Source organism: Plecotus auritus (genome assembly GCF_963455305.1).
Source record: "Plecotus auritus genome assembly, chromosome: 11".
NCBI lineage: Eukaryota > Metazoa > Chordata > Mammalia > Chiroptera > Vespertilionidae > Plecotus > Plecotus auritus.
Genome location: NC_137777.1, coordinates 16,087,043 through 16,113,528, shown reverse-complemented (window position 1 = coordinate 16,113,528; position 26,486 = coordinate 16,087,043). Strand labels below are relative to the sequence as shown.

At 37.8% G+C, this 26,486-nt stretch overlaps 2 protein-coding genes across 2 annotated transcripts in view; one reads left to right on the top strand and one right to left on the bottom strand.

Moving 5' to 3' along the window:
• The window catches only part of LOC308236644 (large ribosomal subunit protein uL23-like), a gene marked incomplete at both ends in the record, with an annotated part of 95,654 nt that extends 93,195 nt beyond the window's left edge, over nucleotides 1-2,459 (bottom strand). The window contains one exon of the mRNA XM_080646491.1: nucleotides 2,049-2,459. Within this exon, the coding sequence (XP_080502617.1) occupies nucleotides 2,049-2,459 (411 nt within the window). The remainder of the gene's footprint in view (nucleotides 1-2,048) is intronic.
• Nucleotides 410-26,246, top strand: LRP12 (LDL receptor related protein 12). The gene is made up of 7 exons (XM_080646128.1): nucleotides 410-461; nucleotides 14,101-14,236; nucleotides 18,080-18,282; nucleotides 19,758-20,862; nucleotides 22,458-22,590; nucleotides 23,966-24,832; nucleotides 25,551-26,246. Exons 4-6 carry the CDS (start codon nucleotides 19,844-19,846, stop codon nucleotides 24,830-24,832), a joined length of 2,019 nt encoding a protein of 672 aa, XP_080502254.1. The 5' UTR covers nucleotides 410-461; nucleotides 14,101-14,236; nucleotides 18,080-18,282; nucleotides 19,758-19,843; the 3' UTR covers nucleotides 25,551-26,246.
• The last annotated feature ends 240 nt before the right edge of the window (nucleotides 26,247-26,486 follow it).

Sequence of the window (26,486 nt, the reverse complement as noted above, 5' to 3'; positions counted from 1 at the left end):
ATTCTCTCTAATCATTGATGTTTCTATCTCTCTCCCTCTCCTGTTCTCTCTGTAATCAATAAAAATATATGTTTTTTAAAGTACATGATTCTCCCATTTCTAGTAGTAATATGAGGTTCTCTTCTGACTATTAACTTGATAGGAAATTCTTTCTGGTTTTACTCAGATGTGTATATTTGACCTTTATGTATTACACTGCATTTTTTTGAATTCAAAAATATTGTGTTTTCCCTACTATCATTAAAATATTGGGTTTTGTGTCTTGAAGAATATATAGGACACTTTAATTTAGTTTCTGAGTATTACATGTAGCTCTTTGTGGTTAGTTTCTTTTAAAGGGAGAATCTGAAAATTGTTATAAATTTTATCTTGGAAATTAGTTTATCCATTATGTTTAATTTTAGGAAATGGTGCTCTTGCAGAACATTCTGAAAATGTGCATATTTCAGGAGTGTCAACTGGTAAGTCATTTTTTGTAATGTTTAAATTTCATGCATGACTTATATGGTAAATATTGAAAGCCACCTAGTATCTTATGAAGTGATATTTGGCTATAAAAATTATTACTGCTTTTTGCAGCATGTAATAAGGAATGAAGTAACTGGAACATGGAGAAATTCTCATAAGATAAAATTGATATCTGCATGCCCATGGTTGATTATATTTTTCCAAATGGACTGCGTAATTATTTTTCATAAAAAAATTGAGCCAAGAGAAGTTAGCTCAAAATGAATTAGTATTTTCTTTACATACAAAGTTATATGAGATGAAATTTATTAAAATGTAATTTTGAATGTAGCATTAAGCCTTAGAAATTAAGCACTTGGCTTGATTTTTAGATTAGACTACTATACATAAAACTGTTGTATTTGAGTGCACAATTTATATGCCATTAAAAAGGCACAATTTATATGCCATTAAAAAGCAACTACAATATATTTGTGTCCATTAAATTCAGAAATTCATTGAGGTAAATACATCCTCCCACTCATCTAAGCTTTTATAACTTAATAATTCTTAAAGGCCCATAACTATTAAAATTTTCATTCTTAGTGACTTCCACAGTTTTGTTACCATTTTTGCTATCAACTGCAATTACTAGGAGAGCAAAATTTTTTATTTTTGCATATATTAAAATAGTTTCTCACTGTTACTTTATTATTTCCCTATATTTATTATAAATTTTGTAGTTTAAAAAATTGCACTTACTGTATTTACCAATCTGATTTCTTCCTGTCATCTTGTTACTTGTTTGGTTGTTTTTTCTCATATGAAGCAAAGCTGAAAGTTTCTTTTATGTCTGATTTTATATTCAGAAAGTTAATAGATTTAACAAATACTCTAAAGTTAGTATGCACTAGCTAAACACATCAACAAGCTTGGTTTTCTGATAATGAAAAGCAAAGCAAGTGCCTTAGTAGCCTGTATTAATTCTTTTAGTTTGTTTCACCATTTTCATATGCTATCAAATTGTATATAATTGTAAACATCAAGTAAAAATAAGGTTATTTTAAAGATGACTTTAATTTTTTCCTTTCTGTTTCAAATAGCTAATGAGAATTGTGATTACTTTTCCAAGTTGCACCTGTGAAGTAAGAAGTTTGTTTACCAACATTTTAATTCACACAATTAAATGGTTTTTGTCTGATTCAGTGATTTTCAAAATTTTTGGTTTCAGGATCCCTTTTATGCTTTTAAAAATACTGAGAACTATATTAGACCGTTTGGGCTTCCATAACAAAATACCATATACTGGCCCAGCCGGCATGGCTCAGTGGTTGAATATCAACCTATCAACCAGGATGTTACAGTTTGATTTCCCGTCAGGGCACATGCGCAGGTTGTGGGCTTGATCCCCAGTCGGGGATGTGCACGAGGCAGCCAATCAATGTGGCCAAGGTCAACACCCTGATCGGTGACTCTCTCTCATCATTGATGTTTCTATCTCTCTCTCCCTCTCCCTTCCTCTCTGAAATCAATAAAAATATATTTAAAAAAAAGAAAAAGAAAAACAAAGCATCATAGTCAGGAGCCAGTCGAACATATGCCTTCTTCTCGCCATCAGGCCTGATCAGGGTGTTGACCTTGGCCACATCAATGTCATAGAGCTTCTTCACAGCCTGTTTGATCTGGTGCTTGTTGGCCTTGACATCCACAGTGAACACAAGTGTATTGTCTTCTATCTTCTCCATGGCTGACTCCATAGTCAGGGGGAACTTGATGATGGCATAGTGGCCAAGCTTGTTTCTCCTGGGTGCGCTCTTCCGGGGAGTTTTAGGCGGCCTCCGGAGCCTCAGTGTCTTTGGCCATCGGAAGGTGGGTGACGTGCGGATCTTCTTTTTTTTGTGGCTGTGGACCCCTTTCAACACTGCTTCCTTTGCCTTCAAAGCTTTTGCTTCGGCTTCGGCTTTGGAAGGGGCAGGGGCTTCCTTCTCTGCTTTTGCTGCTATCTTCCTCATCAGTCCTTTTGACCAATATCATACAGTGTTTTTTGTCCGTGTTTCAATGAAGACGGGAAAGAAAGCTTATTGTGTTTTGAGTGATAATGAATCCATGAAGGTTTTTAGGATTTCAGAATATAGAAGTAGAACATATGAACTCAAGAAACTATCCTTTAAATGAAGAAAGTGAGTAGAGAATATAAACAGTACATTTTTTAAAAGATCACACACATTAGTTTAGGATATTACTGATTTTAAAGGCATTATCTGCCTTCAAAAAGTTTATTCATGAGACACTTAAGCTTTTAGAGTAGAGTGCTCCCTTTAAGTTTCAGAAAGAAAAGTAATGGTTGTATTGTAAGTTTTACATATTATACTTTAATATTATATACTATGTTATTACATCTTATTTATGTTTTATTCAGTATGTTTTGTGTAGTATATTTCTGTATTATATAATTACTAGAGGCCCAAAGCACGAAATTCATGCAAGGGGCTCAGCCCTCACAGCTGCGGTGGCTGTCTCAGCCCTCACAGCCCCGGCTTCGTCCGAGAGGACATCCAGAAGGTCGTTAGGCTGTCCAGTCTAATTAGCATATTATGCTTTTATTATTATAGATAATATTTAATGTATTATCAAATATTTATTGAACAATTATATATTTATAGCATAGTTATTATGCATTATAATTTTATATTGTACTAGAGGCCCAGTGAACGAAATTCGTGCACAGGGAGGGGGGTGTCCCTCAGCCCAACCTCTGCCCTCTCCAATCTGGGACCTCTTGGGGGATGTCCAACAACCAGCAGTCGGACATCCCTCTCACAATCTGAGACTGCTGGCTCCTAACCACTTGCCTGCCTGCCAGCCTTATTGGCCCCTCACCGCTTCTGCCTGCCAGCCTGATCGCCCCCAACCACTCCCCTACTGGACTGATTGACACCTAACTGCTCCCCTGCTGGCCCGATGGCCCCAACTGCCCTCCCCTGTGGGCCCGATGGCCCCCAACTGCCCTTCCCTGCCGGCCCAATGGCCCCCAACTGCCCTCCCCTGCAGGCCTGGTCGCCCCAACTACCCTCCCCTGCCAGCCCAATCACCCCCAACTGCCCTCCCCTGCTGGCCCGATCGCCACCAAATGCCCTCCCCTGCTGGCCTGATTGCCCACAACTACCCTCCCCTGCCAGCAATCTTGTGGTGGACATCTTGTGACGACGTGGGGGCGGCCATCTTGTGATGATGTTAGGGCCTCGCACAAGGGCCACCTAGGCTTTTATAGATTATTATAATAAACAGTAAATGAACTCAACATTAGAACAGTAAATGTGAGTCCTCGGCCCATAGACAGAGCAGGTCATAATGTGACAGAGTATGCGATGCTTAGCTGGCAAAGTGAAGTCCATCTGCTGGAGTGAATGGGCCAGATCCAGCGGAGGTATAAAAAACGAGTTGTATTTAAACATTTAACATTTTCTTTTCCACTCAGTAACTCTGAGAATAATCCTTTCTCACTTTAAGAATATTTATTGAGTGTGGTAGCATTTTAATTACTGGTAATTTGGTTAAGGCATGAATTTGAATTGGATGTACTGTGAAACTGTTGTGCAAAAACCAGTCATTTAGCAGGTGAGCAAACTGGACTTTGGATTTTAGTTGCCTAATAGCCCAATAGAAGTTAGGGGTGATTTGATCTTACACTGCAGTGATAGAAATATAGTATTCAGAAAAGTAGATGATAGTTCTTCTTTACTCCTCCCTTAAACATATTCTGAGTAGTGTTTATTTCTGAGTAGTATTTATTCCTGATGGCAGACACTAAGGTTGGAACACTTTCGGAAGAAGATGTGAATATACTAAAAATTATGTCAAAGCTGATAGAGGTGGCTTAAAAAATTGTGCGCCCTGAGGCCATCAGTCTTTGTTCAGGTGCTGATTTCTGCCTTACCTCTTCTGTTTCCAGCAAGAATCACAGTAAACTTCAAAAATTAATAATCTTTACCATTCCAGAAATAGAAATAGTAGCTTGTTTAGCATTTTAGTCTTTTGTAGTGCTTAAAATTGGAAAATGTAGGTATCATATTAATAGTTTTTATGCCCTTACAGTGAAAAACATTGTCTTTTTATGCCCTGAAAAAAAGGTATAAAAGGTTGAATCTTCATATTCTTATCTTATGCTTTGCAAGCAAAATTCAGATTTATCCTTACTCCTTGGAAATTTAGAATAAAGCTGGTTAGATAGTTCCATTAAGACTATTCTTCTATCTTATCCATATTATGCTGTGACCCTGTTGGAACTAGAAAAACTAGGGTGTTTTTTTTTTTCTATTTTCCCTTCTATATTTTTCCATACTTTTGCCTCTTTTGACTTTTTAAAATATTTTACTACCATATAGTCCTTGATTGTTATTTCTTTAGTGACCTTCAAGAAACCAAGGAAATATCTGCCTTGATTAGAGCTAATGATCAAGTGCAATATTTTGGTCCTTAAAAAAACATTACTTAGAATAATAGAAATAAAAGTAGGAATAAATATTGCTGCATTTATTCTTAAGTAACTGTGCTAATGTAGAGTTTATTATAATTAAATCCTCATTTAATTATAAGCAGCGGGATATAGGATTTCCTGCTTGCAGTAGAAATGTGTGGTTTTTGCTAACAGGTCTGAGAGTAATGAGAGAGAATCCTAAGTATGAGTGATAGATTCATGTAAGTTTATATACTTGCACTGATTCATACCTTTTATTTTTTATTTTTATATATATTTATTGATCTCAGAGAGGAAGGGAGAGGGAGAGACAGAAGCATCAATGATGAGAGAGAATCATTGATCAACTGCCTCCTGCATGCCCCCTACCGGGGATCAAGCCCGCAACCCAGGCTTGTGCCCTGACAGGTTGGGAATCCAACCGTGACCTCCTGGTTTGTAGGTTGACGCTCAACCACTGATCCACATCGGTCAGGCTGAATTATACCTTTTAAATGATCATTTAAATCTTTCCCATCTTAGAGTAGTAAATATTGCTGTTAGAGTGCTCATAATTATTTCCTGGAGAAGTTCAGTTTTATAGATTCTTTAAAAAATGAGAATGAAATTTGGAGTAATTCTAAGGGAAGTAGGCATGTTCAATCTCTGTCTCCTCCCAACTCTGTCCATCCTCAGTGACAAGCTCAGCTCAGGTACCAGGTGATCAGAAAACCTATTCGAGGAACCTGGACAGCAAAGGGTCAAAGAAATCAAGACCCTAGGTGTGGACAGCAAACCCAGTCAAGCTGCAAGAAGAGGACTTTCAGACAGAAGTGTTTTCTTCCCAGCATGAGCCTCTTGTGTTTCCTGTTGAGGTTGCAGGGCTGAGCTAGGTCGTATGTGACAGTCTGACAAATATTCTTGTATTTCATCTTCATCTTGCAGACCCTGACACTCACTGATCACTTACCCAGTGTTCTCAGTGGCCCAGAGACTTCATCCTCAACATGCTTGCTTTCTAAACTCTTTCTGTACAACGTTAACCATCTTTCAGTCACTCAGCCTTCTCTTTTCCCTTTTCTGTCTTTCCTTTGAAATATCTCCCTCAGCCTTCACTGTATCCCTATTGCTACTGTTCTATCCAATGCTCGGATGATCTTACATATAATTAATGTGTAAATGTACATGTTTTATTAAAGGTGGGTTCTAGAATGATGTTTATAAAGATTTTTTTTTATTCCAGAGAGACTAAGAAGCATTTCAGTCCTGCCTACAATTCCTGCATATATTGGTAGCTATAGGAATCATTCTGTAGAAGTTTTAAATCTAAGTATACCCTCTTTCTCTATGTTATTTTTTTAATCTTTATTGTGGAAAGTATTACATAGGCCCTCCTTTTTCTCCCATTAACGTCTTCTAGTCCACTCTTGCCTCCAGACTGACCACCCATTGTCTGTGTCCACAGGTCATGCATGTATGCATACAAGTTCATCGGTTGATCTCTTCCCCCTACCCTCCCCTGCCTTCCCTCTGAGGTTCAACAGTCTGTTCATGCTTCTTTGTCTCTGGGTCTGTTTTTGATCATCAGTTTATTTGGTTCATTAGATTCCACATATGAGTGACATCATGTGATACTTATCTTTCTCTGACTGGCTTATTTAGCTTATGTCTTTTCTCTCCATGTTAGTATAGGAACAATAGATCTTTTTTCTAAAATAGACCACTTTTATCTTTCCTGAGTTTCAGTCAAGGTGCTTCCACCCCCGATACTGTTCCAGCTGTCAGAGGGTGCTCCCTACGAGGCAGTCGTGTGTCCCTGTGGGTAAGAGTCCAGCCTCTGCAGCCTGTTGCCTGGGTCCCAGTCCCAGTTGTGACACTTACTACCTTTTTGTGATCTTGGGAGAATTACTTAATTTTTGGTGCCTCCACTTTTTTCCTCATCTGTTAAGTAGGGATAATAATACTAAGAAGTAAATGAGAAAAGGAAGCACCTAACACTTTGTGACATCAGTAGCAGCTTGGGATCCACAGATCTGACCACACATGCCTCCCATTACGTCACAGGCCTTGAACCTCTGAGCCATACATTTCTGACCTGCCACAGAAACCTCATTTTGAATACTGTGCACCATTCTTGGCCTTCAAATTTTCAAACTGCTACCCTTCTCCCAAAGTAATTGTCAGACAATAGGTATCTGGTTTTGATACTAATCACCTAACTACATATTCTGGTTTTTCTCAGTCAAAGTGCCTTTTATTGCTTGCATAGGCACAATACATTGTGGGCAAAAGTAAATTTACAGTTGTGAGTATGTACATTTATTTTTGTATTATTTATTTATTTATTTATTTATTGTATTTATTTGTATTATGTAAACCTACTTTTGCCCACTCATCTTTCAATATTCTGCATGATTTACTTGTTAACCTTCAGGATCATTTTCGTTCTCATCCCATATGGCTATTGAACAGTTACCATTTACTTACTGTTTTTTATTTTGGAGATATTTTAAAGTACCTTTATTTCTATTGGGATCAAATCAAACCCTTATTTGTATTCTCAACATTTTTAATTGTTTTTGTATTTATCAGCCAAAATTGAGTTAATATTTCTAAAACACTCTATATTGTGAAAAATAAGATGGCCAAATGATAGGGGCCACCACTGACTATAAATGCTACCCTTTATTTATGAACAGGGTGAGATTTGTTCCATAGGGAAACTCTCATAGAACTAGCAGAACCATAACAACACTTTGGTTTAAAACAGAAGAGATTCATTTTCTAAAGCAAGGTTTTGTGTGTGTCTCAACCCCATTCTTACCCTGGCTTCTCCCCATGTCAGATAACCAGGTAATCATGGCATCATTTCCCATTCTTCCCAGAGCACAGTGGTGCCCAGTTACATGTTGGATGAACAGTCACTGCGTTCTTTGCCACACAGCCTTCGTAGCCGTCTCAGTACCGCACTCCCGCTGTTCCTGCCAACTGACCAATCTGACTTGGCTTATTAGATGGTGTTACTCATTGACAGTTTACTGTAATTCAAGCCGTGTGCTAAGTCCTTTACCAAAATAACCCTAGTTAATCCTTGTAGCACTCTATGCAGTAGGTAGTGTTTTAATCCCCATTTACAAGTGAGACAGTGGAGTCTTAAGTATTAGCAAATAGACTACAACGCGTAACCAAAAACCTTCTATATGAAAAGGTGTAATATAAATTAATAACGTTAAATGGAATACACTAAGAAAAATGAAATTACAGTTGATGGTAGGTGCTGGAGCTAAAGTGTTATGATGAATTGGGAATGGAAAATTATTATAAGAAACTGAAATAATGAAAAAATAGAGGACTCAAGAGAAAGCCAATTGGGGCAAATGTGTAAAAGATAAAACAGGCCTAAGGCGTGGTGAAGGCAGTCTCAATTTCCGACTTTGAAATTTTGAGTTTTAGTCATTGTAGGGCCTGGCTTTACTTTATTTCCTGTGCTTGAAAATCTTTGAGATTGCCTGTGGTATTCTTAAAGTAGATCTCCTTTTTATTTGAATTAGATGAAGTGACTATTTAACTAAACGATGCCTAAGACAGTAAGGATTAAGAATACAGTAGGCCCCCTTATTTGTGGGTGGTACATTCCAAGACCCCCAGTGAATGCCTGAAACAGTAGATGGTACTAAACACTATATATACTGTTTTATCTATACATACATAACTGTGATAAAGTTTAATTTATAAGTTAGGCATGTAAGAGATTAACAACAATAACTAGTAATAAAATAGGACAATTATAACAATACTAGAGGCCCGGTGCATGAAATTCATGCTCTCGGGGGGGGCGGGACTCAGCCCGGCCTGTACTCTCTTGCAATCCGGGAGCCCTTGAGGGATGTCCGACTGACGGCTTAGGCCCGCTCCCCACGCCGTCAGTCAGACATCCTTAGCACTGCGGCGGAGGCGGGAGAGGCTCCTGCCACCACCACTGTGTTCGCCAGTCGTGAGCCGGGCTTCTGGCTGAGCGGCGCTCCCCCTGTGGGAGCGCACTGACCACTAAGGGGCAGCACCTGCATTGATCATCTGCCCCCTTGTGGTCAGTGCACATCACAGCAACTAGTCGTTTTGCCATCGGGCTGAAACTGGCTCTCCGACATCCCCCGAGGCATCCCAGATTGCGAGAGGGCACAGGCCAGGCCGAGGGACCCCGCCGGTGCACGATTGGGGTCATGGAGGGACGGGGAAGGTTGTCCATCCAGGGAGGGACCACAGGAGGGCTCCAGGGCATGTCCGGCCCGTCTCACTCAGTCCTGATCGGCCAGACCCCAGCAGCAAGTTAACCTACTGGTTAGAGTGTTTGCCCCCTGGTGGTCAGTGCATGTCATAGCAACTGGTTGACTAGTCGACTCTCTGCCCCCTGGTGGTCAGTGCACATCATAGCGAGCGGTTAAGCGGCCTTAGCATATCATTAGCATGTTATGCTTTGATTGCTTGAACAGCTGAACGGACACTTAGCATATTAGGCTTTTATTATATAGGATACTGTCATAAAAGTTATGAGACTTGTTCTTTTTCTCTCTCTCTCTCTCTAATAATGGATCTGATAACAGAAACAACTACTGAATGTCTAACAAGAGGATAGCATAAACAGGGACAAAGGGATGATTCATATCCTTCATGGGTCGGAGCAGAGTGGCATGAGATTCCATCACGCTGTTCAGAATGGCACAACATTTAAAACTTATAAGTTGTTTATTTCTGTATTTTCCCATTTAATAACTATGGATCCTGGTTGACCATGAATAGCTGAACAATGGAAAGCGAAACCTCACTTAAGAGAGGAACTGCTGTATATAGGACATAAAGAGAAGGATTAGAGAAACACCCAGTTCTGATCATGTTGGATTGAGGTTGGAATGTCCAGCGGGCATTTGACTATGCAAAATCTCTGGGCTAGAGATTTTAAACCCATGAACCTTAAGTATAGCAGTAAGTATAGGAGTGAATGAGGTCTTCCATAGAAAATAAGAAGAGCAGAAGTCGGGAATGAACCATGAACACCAGCATATGAGGAGCTGACTAAGGAAGGCAGATCTAGTGCTAGAGAACTAACACGGTCAAGAGTTAGGAGAAGAACCAACAGAGGTGATGTCAGCAAAGTCAAAGTAGCAAAGTATCAAAGAAAAAATTATCACTGTCAAGTGCTCCAGCGAGATCAAGTACCATGAGGACTGAGGGTCCAATGGACTTGACAGTGAGGTCAGCAATGGCCTTTGCCTGCTAGCAAGACTTTTATAGAGTTAATCATTGGAGTTCAGTTTCATTGGGTCAAAGAGAAAATGCAAAGTAAGGAAATAAGGAAAAATGTATCAATGCCTCCTGATGAGCTAGCAGAAATATAGTAGAAATATATCAGTATGATCGGGAATGAGGGCAAGATTTAGGGTTGAAATAGACCTTAGAGATATTCAAGTAGCAATTCCTTATTTTGATACATGAGGAAACCAAGATCCAAAAAGATTTAGTAGTTTACATTATGACAAAGCCACTAAATTTAGGTTTTCTGATTACAAATCTACCTGTATATTGGTGCAAACTATTAACCCAAAAAGGAGGAAGAAGCATTTTTTAATGGTTTCTAATGTTAATCTTACTATTTTCACATTTGAATTTATTCTTTCTTGGGTAGAAAAGGGAGTAAGTTATTATTGTACTAGAAAATATCTACGTGCCCCCAATGTATTGTACATGCAGAAATGTGTTGATAAAATGCCACTGGCTGGATCTGAAACCAAATGCCAAATTCAGTCATGTTGCAAATATGCAAAAGTAACATATCAAAATCTATATGAATAACCAGGTATGGGAGAAACATTATGATATTATAGTTTTGTTTTTAAAGTACTTATTGAATTAGAACTGTAAAATACTACATTTTAAGATAACCATTCTTATTTATGGGAGATGGTTCTTACTACTATCCTTGGGCAATTGTGTGAAAATATTCATAACAGTATTTTTGAGCATTCATACCAGAACATAAATTCTTTAATTTTTGGTATAAGAGCACCACCTATGGGTTTCTCAGGTATTTTGGGGGAAAATTTTTTAAACAAAACCTAATAAAATAAAAACCTAATAAAACTTTTTTTCATTTTCCCCTATAACTAGTCTATTCAATTATTTAAAAGTTAACAATTGTCTGCTTTGTCATAAATTATTCCCCTAGTTTTTGGATGTATCTATCTCATTGATGTTAAATCAGCTAATAAGTATTTGTGTACTTATATCTCAGTGCCATATTATGATTTTAAGTTAAATATAATTGAATCCAGAATTAATTATTATCTTTAATGTAGATGAATCTTTTAATGAATATGAGCAATTTTCTACATTCTTGGGGAGGAGTGATGATTATTTTTTCTTGTTTATTTGTATGCTTGTTTGTATCTTCATGAACTTAAGAATTCTTTAATATATAATTCCAGAATGCTTTGGCAAGAGATATAAAGAAAAAAGTCTTCTGAATGACTTAGGATATCTTTTCATTAATTATTGTAATGGTAACTCATTAGAGCAGCAATTTTCAACCAGGGTGCTGCAAGAATTTTTAAAACATGCACAACCTGACTATTTAATCCCTTAGATTGACCTCTCTTCCCTTAGATTGTCAAATTAAAAAATGACAACAGCCAACACAATCGCTGTCTGGTGTGAATGAATCAAAATTATACCTATTTCTTTTGTCAGAAAAATTTTGTACTTTTTGTGTGCCGCAGAATTTTAATAAGTAGTTAATGTGTGCCATGAGATGAAAAAAGTTGAAAATCGCTGCATTAGAGCATAGTTAGAAGCAAAACTCTAGCATTCCATTGTTGTTAAGCTCTTAAAATAGAATCACATTTGTTTAAAATTACTCTTTTTCTAAAGGGTCATATTAAAATTAAATTTTTATAAGGGAAATTTTAATCAATGAAATCTAACAACCACAAAATCATTCTAAGCTTTGACTGTGGGTAGGCAATCAGATTGTGCTAGGTTCTTGATACGTCCTTTTGTTTTGTGCCAGGAATCTCTCTGTTCTGAAAGTGATTGAAAACAAGATCCCTTTGGCAATGAACCCTAACTCCAGGAATAGACCCATTTTAGGCATGAACATTTTTTCTGCAGTAAAATGACCTTTTAAAACCTTAATTGCATGTGTGTGTGTGTGTGTGTGTGTTTCAGGGAATTGGTTATTCTATAGAAATAAGGATTACTAAATTGAGCAGTATAGCTTTTTTTATTTTGATGATTGTGGATAAAAACTTCATAGTATACTTCCTAGCATTCTAGTCTAAATGGAACAGATTATAACCTCTATTACGAGAGAGAGAGAGAGAGAGAGAGAGAGAGAGAGAGAGAGAGAGAGAGGAAGAAAAGAAAGAAAGAAAGAAAGAAAGAAAGAAAGAAAGAAAGAAAGAAAGAGAAAGAAAGAGGGTCATTATTTCAAATTATAATTGTATAGGGATATTTGCCTTTCTACAAATTGGGTTACCTAAATTTTAAACTAGCAGCAGAACCCAAAAAGCATGACATTTCAACCCACATATTGTATCAGGCCCTTTACTTGCAGTGATTCATTTATTCACTCAACTCCTTTAGCTAAGTATGACTAATCCTATATAATAAAAGCCTCATATGCAAATCGACCGAACGGCGGAACGACCAGAGGAACAACCGGTTGCTGTTATGCGCACTGACCACCAAGGGGCAGATGCTCAACACAGGAGCTGTCCCCAGCCCACAGGCCCCAGGCCAACCAAGGCAGGTGCCAGCAGGGGCCCCCAGATCGCCCCGAGTGTTGCCTCCCTCTGGCAGCAGTGGCAGGGGCAGGGCCAACAAGCAGGTGGTGCCAGGCCGGCCAAGGCGGGTGCCAGCGGGGGCCCCCTGATTGCCCACCGGTCGCCCCACAGATCAGCCCTGATCGCCAGGCAGGCCCAGGGACCCTACCCATGCATGAATTTCATGCATTGGGCCTCTAGTTATGATATAAGGAGAGTGTTCTCTTACCTTTGGGAAGACAGGTGGTATTGAACGGGCTCTGAGCGCTCATGTTTTTGAGTTCAGCACATACTTTTATTTTTCTGAGCATTGCACCCATCACTTCTGATGGCTCTGTGTACCCCTGGCAGCTACTCTTCTAATTTGCTGCTTCTAATCTGTTACTTTAAAAATCAGATAATGCAATTTGTCTAAATTATATCAACTAAGAGGTTCTAGCATATTAAATTTTGCTGAAGGCTTAAACATTTATTATATATATTTGTAGCCCAGTGACTATTTTTTAAATTGAAAGAGAATAAATTGTCAGATTATGAGCTGAGTTATGAATAGGTAAAACGTTAAGTGTATTACTGTGGGAGCTCAAGATAGTCAAGGAGAATGATCCAGGAAAGTGTTAGTAGTAGTTTGAACTTATTCTATATTTTTCTATGATATTCAGATATCTAATCACATAATGATATTTTAATCACTGACTATTTCAGGCCTTTATTTTAAAAATAATTTAGGAATTATTCTTGACCCTGTAATACAATTGGAAGTATTATGAATAAGTTTACTACTTTGCAGTAATTTGGAAATAATGTTGGCTGTCTTTATGCAATCATCCACTAACTTTTTAACAATCCAGCTTATTATTATGTTTATATATGCTTTTCCTTAATTATTTTATTCCTAAGACTATATCAGAGTCTTTTATTTAAAGTGCCCAAAAAGCAAAGTAGTACTCCTAAGGATCTACATCTACGCACAGTAGTTTGGTAAACATTGAATTTTAGGTAGTTAATAATAAAGAAAATAAATGTAAAAGGTGAGTTTTGAAAAAAGATGGATGGGTGGGTGGTGGTTGGAGCACCCAATTGATTGATCTCCATGACTAACGCTAGCAACTCTGACTATTAAACTGTTATTCAAAGACCTACTTTGAAAACTCCATGCCCCCTCAAAATGTGTACTTAATTAGGATAAGATACTTTGACTAAAAGGAAGGAAAGGAAAGTATCTCATTAGAATAATAAAAGCTTTTTAAAGTTAATACTGTATTTTACTGTATATGATTTTATGTCTGAAGTGTTGTTTGTGTTTTAAAAATGAGCACTGATTTCCTTACTGTTTGCTTTAAAGTCTGATAATTAGCTAAGATTGCTTTGGCTGTCTTCCAGCTTGTGGAGAAACTCCCGAACAGATTCGCGCGCCGAGTGGTATAATCACCAGTCCAGGCTGGCCTTCTGAATATCCCGCCAAGATCAACTGTAGCTGGCTCATCAGGGCAAACCCAGGGGAGATTATTACTATAAGGTAGTTCTGGCATCTTGCTGTATTATTATACACTTTTATTACAAAATAATTCCGTTTCCAGGTATCAACACTCAACATACAAAAAGATGATTTTCAGAAAATGTAATAAATTACCATTATCAGTATCATCTTAAGGGTCAGAATAATAGCCCCTCCTTTCCCTACTTTTAGGACATGTGTTTTGAACTCCTGCTGGTGGGAATGGATTTGCAGGAGTCATTCATATTTTTGTAGGCCACTTTTTAACAAAAGGTACACATTTGCAAAATAGCTTATTAGGTTCAAGAGTGTGATTTTTGGCCATGGGACAAATACACAAAACTCATTAATCCACTTGGAGATCTAGCCCATAACGTCAGTCTCATTAGTAGAGTCCTCTACCTTAATGAGTTAAAACAATAACAGGGATGTCTGTGTGTCTATATGTATGTACGAAACTTGAAACAAGCTGATAATGGATAAATGTAGTGTTTAGAAAAACCTCTGTTTTCACTTTGAAACAAAAGAACAGTGGTTAAGAGTACAAGGTTGAAAAGATATTCCTAGGGAAAATAGCTAGAAGTTTAAGATCCTGAGAATAAATATGATATAAAGAAAAATTAAGGTTCATTTTAAAAACATTTAAAATTGCAGAGAAACACTGTGGGGATAAGATGTTAAGGAGAAAATATTTAGTGGAACTAGATATTGCTTGCTTATGGAAATTATATCAAGGCTCTCTGCAGTGGAGAAGGGGGGGGAGGCTTGCCTGAAGGAGAAGGAAAAAAAAATAGTGTGCCTAAACAAAGAACTGTAACTGGCACTGACACACAAATAAGGATGCCATTCCTGCCACACAGAGCAGAGACAGCGTCTGCAGCAGCACACAGGGCCTTGGACATTCCTGCATTGTCTCATTGCTGTAGGTAAGAAGCATGGAATTTTAGAATTAGAAGAAACTTGGCAGATCATAGACTTAAATCCCTTCACTTAACGTTTATTAAAATGCGATTGTAAATGTAGCCTACTTTTGTATCTTTTTCCCTCTTTTCTATATCCTTTTATTAGTGAGAGAGCCATTCTCTCTTGAGACACACAGCTGTGGTCTGTTCCCTTTGTTCTGTGGAAGCCATAAAACAGGGACCATGTGGTTTGTTTTCCTTTGGTCCCCTCCGCCCCAGGCCACATCTTCCACTCCTGGGAGGAGTGTGATTCTCTCTCTGCTTTGGTGGGATGTGCCATTGAGGTTATCTCTCTGCAAACATACCCAGGTTGGAATCTGAGCAATAGGCCAATTTTTCTGTTACTTGTAATATGACCAAGTATAAATGTGTATATAAAATAGCATTTTTACCATAGGGGTTCCAAGTGTTGGATCTTTTTCAACATAAAACTAGGATTTTTAGAGATTTTTATCTTTTAACCTAAAAATCCAGCCCCAAAATGAAATTTGCAGCCTCCCAGATCAGTTATGTAAAATTTGGAAGTTCTTGCCAGCACGGAGGAGGCTGCATGGAATACTGCCATCTGGTTGTGATCATGTGTTGGATCCTTGAGATTTCACAAGTAAGCTACCCTAAAAACAAGCATAATACTGAAATGCAGAACGAAATTAGAGGTGAACTCCATATCTAAAGGAAGATTTCCTAATTCTGGAAGGAGTTATTGAATGGATTTACACAGCCTAATGAATCAGACAGTGATTTTCGTCCTGGTTCTTCTGAAATTATTATCATGGTAATACCAAACTTCCCATGCACTTAAATATAATCAAGTGTCACTTGTGAATAGTGAAGTAAAATCTTAAATTATTCAAAAGATTGGAGTTTGAAACCTGCTGAATTCAATGGGCTTGGTAAATACTTTATAAGTAAAGAAAGTGTCCTAAAATTAAGACTTCACCTAAGACTAAGGACAAAGTTGAATAAACTCAGTTAACAAAATGTAAAACCAAACCTTCACAAGCTCAGGGTGATCAGACAGTGATTTAATTGCATGATAGAACAAAAATAGTATAAGAATCTCAGCCTATCCCTGAGAACACACAAAAATTAATTTAAGGTCAGTCCTAAGTATGAATGTGAAAGCTAAAACTCTAAAATGTTACAAGAGGACATTGTTGAATATCTTTGGGACCTTGGGGTAGGCAAAGGTATCTTAGAGGGGACAGTAAAAGCACTAAACATAAAGGAAAAAAATAATAAATTAGGCTTGATCAAAACTGAAATTAAAAACTCATTAAAAGATACCATTAAGAAAATGGAAAGGCAATCCATACAGGCTAGAAGAAAATATTAGCAATGCACACATCTATCAAAGGACTTAATGCCTGAATATAAGAAGCAATTTTTATAATTGAAGAAGAAAACCCAATTTTTTAAAATGGGCAAAAGTCTTGAACACTTTGTAGAAGAATGAGAATGGCCAGTAAGCAGATGAAAAGATGTTCAACATCATTTAGTCTTCAGGGAAGTGTATATAAAACTACAGTGAGAGACGCCACTTTCTGCCCCACTAAAGACGGAAATTAAGAAGACTGACAATACCAACTGTTAAGAGAGAATGTGTGTGTGGATGTACATGTATCTTCCATTACAGGCATACCCTAAATAGTACATGTATATAAAGAACTCTTTTAAAAATAAGCAAAATTTAATGGATATAAAAAGGCAAATCACGGGAAAATAAATAGCTGGTGAACATAAGAAAAAGAGTTTCAATCTCAGTAAATAAGGAAATGCAAAATAGAGCAGTGATAATCTTTTGTCCACCTAATTGGCAACACATTAAAAAAAAAAAAAAAAAAAAAAAAAAAAACAGAACATCTCCTTTTGCCAGAGTTAAGGGATATAAGGTACTTTCCTACACGCTCCATGGAATTGTGAGTTGGTATAAACATTTCTCTCAGTGTCCATGTCATTGAAAGTGGAATTGTGGCTTTTGACCTAGTAGTTCTACTTCCAGAAAAATATGTCCTAGAGAAGTACTTGTTCATGTGTATAGAGAGAGGTGCGTATATAAGAATTCTTTAAAACACTGTTCATAATAGTGAAAAGCGGAAATAATCAATTGTCTGCCAGCCTTCATTATAGTTGTTCAGAATGTGTAGAGAGAATGTATCCTGGTATAATGATCTTGGGTAATTAACTTTATTAGAACTTAGTTGAAGGCAGAGGCAAGGAGATAAAGTCAGAGCTTCACTTTTTGGTGAGATAAGTTATTAGAAAATGAAATTTGGGTTTTCTTTTTTCATAGCAGTGGCTAATTATGTACGTGCTTTTATTTACTTGACTTTTTGCTCTTTACTCATGCCCACATTTTGTCAACTACAGGATAATATTTAACTATACAGTAACTTACGTAAAAAAAAAAAAAAAAGGTATTTTCAAACTCTGGGACTTTTCACTGAAACTTTTTTTAATTTTTAATTCTTTATACTTTGCTCAGATTTGTGCTATTTGCTCTCCTGAAAAGTAAACTATAAACTTTTCACTAAGCAAGCAGATGAACCAGTCTAATCTAAGAGACAGCTGGCTTTCTGTGTGTGTGTTAGATTACAGAGTGGTATTTTGGGTTCAAACAGAACAATTTAGGATATTCTGGATTAGCAGTAGTCTTTCCTAACACATATACACAGAGAGAAGAAGATGGAAAAGGTACCAGCTATCACTTGTTTTTGGAATCTGACATTAGTATAAAGAAGTATTACTCTGGAATCTGAGAGAGAGATGAATATAGGAACAGTGGACAGCATTATTATTTGCTGATGATATGGTTGTATGTCTGGAAAACCAAGGAGATTATACATTGTATTATAATTACCCTATCTAATAGCCTTTTCTGACTTTTTTGTGTGTTTTGTAGTTTTCAGGATTTTGACATTCAGGGGTCCAGAAGATGCAGTTTGGACTGGTTGACAATAGAAACATACAAGAATATTGAGAGCTATCGAGCCTGTGGCTCCACACTTCCACCTCCCTACATTTCTTCTCAAGACCACGTCTGGATCCGGTTCCACTCCGATGACAGTGTCTCTCGGAAGGGTTTCAGACTGGCATATTTTTCAGGTGTGTTTTTAATAAGGAGAAAGGTGCTGAACAGAATTCGACAGTAGTAACTGCCCAGTCACTCGAGAGCCAGTCTTTCGGCAGTGTTCATGTCCTTGAGACTGTTCTCCAGGCAGCTGTGAGTGATGAGTTAGCAGCTAAAGGTCCAGCTGTCCTAGAACTGGGTCTTTAAAAGGTGTTTTGTATCATCCTAATAAAATGATTAATTTTATAAACAGAGGCTAATTTTAAATATTTTAAATACATTTAGTTTAAAAGAACTTTTTCTCCTTCCGGTACTTCCCCATATCCTGAAAGTTACTTCAGAATGTATTTTTGTTTGTGAATTACCATTGTCTTTACAAATAAAGACACACTCAGGTTCACCCTCATGGTTTCTGGTGCATTGGCTATTTTTAAACTGTCTCCAAAAAGAGTGACCAGATCATACAAATGTGAATAACTCAGCATTGGAGCTATGTGTATGTTTTGCTGAAAATAATTTTACATCCTCTGAAAGCACATGGTCTTTTTTAGCAAACATATGTTCATTTTTTTTTTTTTCTTAAAAACATTGTCTTTGTACTATTTAGGTTCTGAAGCACATTTTCTGTCAACTATTCACCGATACACAAGTTGTTAGTGGAGATGGTAGCATTGGCCCAACATTGTCAGTTTTGGGACTGTAGGGATCTAATGTTTGGTTTTCTTTCTCTACCTCGTTGTGTTATATTCAGGACGGTACACTAAGGTAGTTAGAATTATATGAGCATTCCCATTTTTTTCTGTCTCCTTCCCCCTATTATGATGATTAAATTTATACCTTTAGCTCAGATTCATGCAATATTTTGCAGTTAGGTTAAAACAATAGAAATTATATAATGCAAGTGCTGTGTTATGATTATATGAAATGCTATAAACAGTATAAAGTTGATTGTATAATCTTAGCAAAAATTTAAGTTAATAATGGGCCTACAAAATATACTCTAATACACATAGTAAAATATTGTGTTATTTATATAAACAACTAAAAAAGAATGTGAGAAAATCGATTTGAAAAGGTGATTCCTGTGAATGAGTTTCTCTTTATTTCAAAATGTCTATCATTTTGATGTTTATGCAATAGGTTATTTAAAATTTTCAGGCAATATATCCTGTTGGTTTATGTGTCTTACATCATTTTACTGGATGTTCTACAGTAAAATAGCTTTCTATAAGAACAGAATTGGTCTATTCTCTTTAAGATCAAACTGCAAAGATCTTTATGGAACAAATCCTAAGTTTTTAATAAATAGTTGAGTAATTAGTGAGCTAATATTAATTTGTCATTAGAGCTTAACCTACTTTTTAAAACAAGATTTTTGAAACCCTTTCACTTGGGCTTAATCAACATTTATTATAAATATACCACTCGCTGTTACATATATTTTATTTAAAGAGTATGTTTTTTTCTACTTACCTCTCCGCTCCCTCCATCCCTCCCCATGTTCTCCCAGGGAAATCTGAGGAACCAAACTGTGCTTGTGATCAGTTCCGCTGTGGAAATGGAAAGTGTATTCCAGAAGCCTGGAAATGCAACAACATGGATGAATGTGGAGATGGTTCCGATGAGGAGATCTGTGCTAAAGAAGCTAATGCTCCCACACCCGCTGCTTTTCAACCCTGTGCTTACAACCAGTTCCAGTGTCTGTCTCGGTTTACCAAAGTTTACACTTGCCTCCCCGAGTCTTTAAAATGTGACGGGAACATTGACTGCCTTGACCTCGGAGATGAAATAGACTGTGATGTGCCCACTTGTGGGCAGTGGTTAAAATATTTTTATGGTACTTTTAATTCTCCCAATTACCCAGACTTTTATCCTCCTGGAAGCAATTGCACCTGGTTAATAGACACTGGTGATCATCGCAAAGTCATTTTACGCTTCACAGACTTCAAACTTGATGGTACTGGTTATGGTGATTATGTCAAAATATACGATGGACTAGAGGAGAACCCGCACAAGCTTTTGCGTGTGCTAACTGCCTTTGATTCTCATGCGCCTCTTACAGTGGTTTCTTCCTCTGGACAGATACGGGTACATTTTTGTGCAGATAAAGTGAATGCTGCAAGGGGATTTAATGCTACTTACCAAGTAGACGGCTTCTGTTTGCCCTGGGAGATACCCTGCGGGGGTAACTGGGGGTGCTACACTGAGCAGCAGCGCTGCGACGGGTACTGGCATTGCCCAAATGGGAGGGATGAAGTCAACTGCACCATGTGCCAAAAGGAGGAATTCCCATGTTCCCGAAACGGTGTCTGTTACCCTCGTTCTGATCGCTGCAACTACCAGAATCACTGCCCTAATGGCTCGGACGAAAAAAACTGCTTTTTTTGCCAGCCTGGGAATTTTCATTGTAAAAACAATCGTTGTGTGTTTGAAAGCTGGGTGTGCGATTCTCAGGATGACTGCGGCGACGGCAGCGATGAGGAGAACTGCCCGGTCATTGTGCCCACCAGAGTCATAACCGCGGCCGTCATCGGGAGCCTCATCTGTGGCCTGTTGCTCGTCATTGCGTTGGGATGTACCTGTAAGCTTTATTCTCTGAGAATGTTTGAGCGGAGGTCAGTATCAAGATAAAACTACAGTGGTAATGCCCTCTACAATAAAATTTTGGCCCAAATATTTATAACAAGTACCTTACTGTGGTTAGCAAAATGTCTTTGTTTCATATTATTTTAGAAATAAATATTGTTAATGATTTAAGAAATTAGTGTGAAAAGCTGAAGACTTGGAAGGCTAAACATTTAAAAAAGTGAATCAGCACTTAGAGTTATGATGTGAAAATAGTTGATCTGTATTTACCGGTTCCTATTTTCAGATTAGTCTGTTTTGTAGGAATTTTACAAGCTGCAATACTGAGTTGTGTTTTATAACCTGTATTTTTATAAATATTAATTCAGTAATTTCAGATATTTGAGAACCTACTATGTTCAAAGCGCTATACAGAAGAATATAAAAATGAGTAAGACAATCTCACAGGTAGTTTACAATTAGGAGGAAGGAGTAAGTGGATAGAATAAGATGGCAAAAATGGTAAGTGTTGTAAGAGCTGTAAAACAAACTGGTACAAAAGTGCAAAGATGCCTGGTCTGATGAGAAGGATGGGGGAGGCCTTCATTGAACAAGTGCCATTTGAAATCTATGAGTAGAATGTAGATAGGGAAAAGGTATAGTTGAAAAATCAGCCTGGGAAAACACATAGAAATAGGAATGCCAGCAGTGCTCAGAGAATAAGCATAGTTCCATTTGTCCGGAGCTAAGCTACATATAAAGAACTAATAGGAGCCCGCCGGCGTGTCTCAGTGGCTGAGTATTGCAGCAGGCATCTAGTACCTTTTCCTTTAACAGGGATTTTTAATTTCTGAAAACTCAATGGCCCTAGCCGGTTTGGCTCAGTGGACGGAAGGGTACCAGGTTCCATTCTGGTCAAGGGCACGTACCTCAGTTTCAGGCTCCTCCCCAGCCCAGGCTCTGGTCAGGCTTGTGTAGGAGGCAACCAATGGATGTGTTTCTCTCACATCGGTATTTCTCTGTCTTTCCCTCTCTCTCCCACTCTCCCTGAAAATCAATGGAAAAATATCCTTGGATGAGGATTAAAAAAAACACACAAAAACTCAATGATCCAGGCTGCCAGCATAAAGCCCCTGAGGACGCACTGCTTCATCTCTGTTCTCAGCGAAGGGGTAGCATAGGTATCAGTAAATGTTGGTTGACTAAGCTTTTAAAATTATCAAATACTAGAGGCCTGGTGCACAAAAGTTGTGCACTCAGGGGGGTTCCTCAGCCCGACCTGCACCCTCTCACTGTCCGGGAGCCCTCAAGGGATGTCCGACTGACGAATGAGGCCCACTTTCCATGGGGAGCGGGCCTAAGCCAGCAGTTGAACATCCTTCGCACTGCCAAAGAGGCGGGAGAGGCTCCCGCCACCGCCACTGATCTCGCCAGCCATGAGCCTGGCTTCTGGCTGAGTGGCGCTCCTGAGCATCTGCTCCCTGGTGGTCAGTGCACGTCATAGCGACCGGTCGTTCCGCTGTTCGGTCAATTTGCATATTAGCCTTTTATTAAGATTCATATTGTTTTAATTAGTGATGATTAAAAAAATTTTTTGGCTTGCCTTTTTCTTTAACCCTCTTAATTCCCTTGTTTCTTCTCAAAGATCATTTGAAACACAGCTGTCAAGAGTGGAAGCAGAATTGCTAAGAAGAGAAGCTCCTCCCTCATATGGACAGTTGATTGCTCAGGGCTTAATCCCACCGGTCGAAGATTTTCCTGTGTGTTCACCTAATCAGGTATATTGCAACTCATGATTTCTGTTTTAGTGCCTCTTAAAATTAAATCTGTACTTGTATGTATGATGACGGACCCGTGACTCTCAACATTTTTGCAGTGATGTCAAGGATTATATATGGAGAATTTGAAAGCATAATTGTTTCATTGTATCATAACAAATACCACAACATACGAAAGTATACTTTTAATTCTTCTGACTTGCTTCTGTGGTTCTTAAGCATGTTACTCTTAGTTAATTTAATACATTAAAACCCAAAGTAAAATTTCTCAAATCGTTTTCTACTTCAACTTAAGAATGAGTACTAAAACTAACATGCTAGTAATATATTAGTAACAAGCTGGAATACTAAAACTAACATAGTAGTAATACATTGGTAACATGCTGGAATACTAAAACTAACACGGTAGTAATATATTAGTAACATGCTGGAATACTAAAACTAACATGGTAGTAATACATTGGTAACATGCTGGAACACTAAAACTAACACGGTAGTAATATATTAGTAACATGCTGGAATACTAAAACTAACATGGTAGTAATATATTAGTAACATGCTGGAATACTAAAACTAACATGGTAGTAATACATTGGTAACATGCTGGAACACTAAAACTAACACGGTAGTAATACATTGGTAACATGCTGGAATAGCCCCTCACAAAGGGTGATAGAGGACATGTGCTGTCACTTCTTCCTGGTTTCACCTGCGAGGGGACAGGCAGAGAAAAACTGGATCGTCATTTGGAAGGCGTGTGCCAGTTCACCGTGGTTTCCCGGAACTAAATGCCGTATTTCCAGAACTAAATGCCAGATTGATAAAGCCATGTTTGTCCCACATTGGAATGTTCCTTTTTACCAACCACTAGATGGAGCTTACAGACTGTCTTATATAATGCGGTGGGCTTGTGTTTTGTTTTGTTTTCAGAATCTGTAAACTCTTCATCTAGAAAAAAGTAGTTTCCTTTTCAGTTGGACAATGTGTACTAATTATATCCCTCCCATATGTACTAATTAAAAATCACCAATTGCAGAAGTATCAAATTTTATCTTTTGACTTTGGTACACTGTTAGGATTAGATTACTATGTGAAGTTCTTAAATAAGTAGCTGTTATAACTGATATTAAATATCACCTTAAAGTTGCATATAAAAAATGAAGTGTTAAGAGAATCTTACACAGTGAGCAATGGTTCAAGCTGTAGATTAGATTCCATAGTGAGTTGAGCCTGTGTAGTCAAGAAAACTTTATTCTTTCTCCATAGACCTTAGCAGTGAGTAATAGAATTTCCAGCCACAGCACGTTCTTATTAGAAGGGTGTTTTCAATCTTTGTACTTCTTGTTTGCTATCTTAAAATCTCTTCTTTTTGTAGGCTTCTGTTCTGGAAAACCTGAGGCTGGCTGTACGATCCCAGCTTGGATTTACTTCAATCAGGCTCCCTATGGCAGGCAGATCCAGCAACATTTGGAATCGCATTTTCAATTTTGCAAGATCGCGTCATTCAGGGTCATTGGCTTTGGTCTCAGCAGATGGTGACGAGGTTGTCCCTAGTCAGGGTACCAGCAGAGAACCTGAAAGGAATCATACTCACAGAAGTTTGTTTTCCGTGGAGTCAGACGACACAGACACGGAAAGTGAGAGGAGAGAGACAGCCGGAGCATCTGGTGGGGTTGCAGCTCCTTTGCCCCAGAAAGTCCCTCCCACGACAGCAGTAGAAGCGACAGTGGGAGCAGGTGGAAGTTCGTCTACTCAGAGTACCCGAGGTGGTCACTCAGATAATGGGAGGGATGTGACCAGTGCGGAACCCCCAAGTGTGAGCCCAGCTCGTCAGCAGCTCACAAGTGCACTAAGTCGGATGACTCAGGGGCTACGTTGGGTACGTTTTACATTAGGTCGATCAAGCTCCGTTAATCAGAACCAGAGTCCTTTGAGACAACTTGATAACGGGGTCAGTGGAAGAGAAGAAGATGATGATGTTGAAATGCTAATCCCAGTTTCTGATGGAGCTTCAGACTTGGATGTGAACGACTGCTCTAGACCTCTTCTTGATCTTGCCTCAGATCAAGGCCAAGGCTTCAGGCAACCATATACTGCACCAAACCCTGGAGTGAGGCCAGGCAGTCGCGACGGCCCCTGTGGGCGCTGTGGCATTGTGCACACGGCCCAGATACCGGACACGTGCTTAGAAGCAACACTGAAAAACGAAACGAGTGATGATGAGGCTTTGTTACTTTGTTAGGTACGAATCACATAAAGGAAATTACGTACAAGTTGGAGCAATATCCAGTCATTGTTTTGTAACTTTACAATTAAACTAGTATTAATTTAAAAAGAAAAAAGATGCAGGGTGATTTCTTATTATTGTATGTTAGCCTGCATGGTTAAATTAAACGATTTGTAACTTTAGAGTTTGCTATTTTAGCAGCTAAACATGCATTATGTATTCATATTGTTCAGTGATGTTCTTCCATTTGTTTCTCATTGTTTTTATACTGTACTGTAGTTCATGTTAGAAATACGGCTGCTGAAACTCATTTGATGTCAGTTTATCCTATGTTAAAACTATTATTTGTACAAAATATCTTATTTTAATTGAACCCTTTCTGCTTTTGCCAATACATCTTGTAACTTAATATACTAGAAGTCAAGGTTGTTAATGTACTCCCAATGCAGGGTGGGGACCCTTATACTCACATGTGTTTTTATTTATATATCATTTGTCTAAATATTATTGGATTTCATCATAATAAGAACTTGTTAAAGGAAAAAAAAACTTAGTCTAAAATTTTTTTCTCTTATGTTGAACATGCAGTGATGTGAAATTTAGATAGAGTTAGGTAAACTAATGGCAAAAATGAAACTCTTTTATAGGTTTTCTAATCTTGACTTTAATACTCTAATATGGTATTAAACCAAATGGTAAAATTACAAGTCATTTCTTTTTCATCTCTATTTAGGGACAGGATTGAGCGGATGAAGATACTCTACTATGCAGTAAATCTTGAACTTTATAAAATATGTACGAAAATTGTACAAGATAAGTTCCAACTGGTAATGTCTTTCCCTGGTCTAGGGTTATGCTTGTATTGGACCCTAGGGATTTGCACTAAAATCGTATAAAGGTCTCAGATGAGTTTAGTGCATAAGCACTATCACTTTAAATACTATTATTTGCTACCACAATAACTATATATTTCCATAGCTTTGGGGGGGTGAAGGGGGCATTTTTATTACAACTTGAAATTTCTTTGCTGGTTTTATATTTATTTGTTGTATTTAAAGACTGCATTATTATAAGAAAGTGACTTTTTCAATATATTTTATTCTTGAGGGGGATCATGCTACATGTTGAAAAACAAATTAAGAAATCATTTAGATCAGCCCCTATTTTAAGTAGAGTGATTTGCAAACCCCACATATTATTTTTATTGTCAATTCCTGTTTATTTATTCTTTAGCTGTCTGTTTTCGTAGCTTAATGATTATGAAATATGTATTTGTGTGTGATTATTGCTATTTATTAAGTTTTAAATACTTTGCTGAATGTCATTTTAAAGCATGTTTGAGGTCTTGTGTATTTGTCGTGTTATGCTGTCAGGAGAAACTGACTGAAATGTTTTAATATGTATCAAAATTAAAATGACTTTTTTTGTATTGCTTTGGGGTACTTTTTAAATCAAATTTGCTCTTTATTTTGGTTTCATTTTGGTGCATATACAAACTCAGGCCTTAAAATATGTAGCATGTCTATCAAGAAGAAACAACATAGGGGGTTGGGGAGTTCTTCCTTAACTACTTTATAGTAAAGTAGTTGCTTATACCAGCACTGGAGGATAAGACTCTCTACGGACCTGAATGTTATTTGCCTTTGAAAAACTACCTCTGGTTGATGTA

Excerpts from the sequence above, each read along its gene's own strand:
- LRP12 (XM_080646128.1), top strand. The coding sequence starts at position 19,844 with ATGGATGAATGTGGAGATGGTTCCGATGAGGAGATCTGTGCTAAAGAA. Across the intron at positions 20,863-22,457 it reads CTGAGAATGTTTGAGCGGAG|ATCATTTGAAACACAGCTGT; the intron begins GTCAGTATCAAG and ends TTCTTCTCAAAG. Across the intron at positions 22,591-23,965 it reads CTGTGTGTTCACCTAATCAG|GCTTCTGTTCTGGAAAACCT; the intron begins GTATATTGCAAC and ends TTCTTTTTGTAG.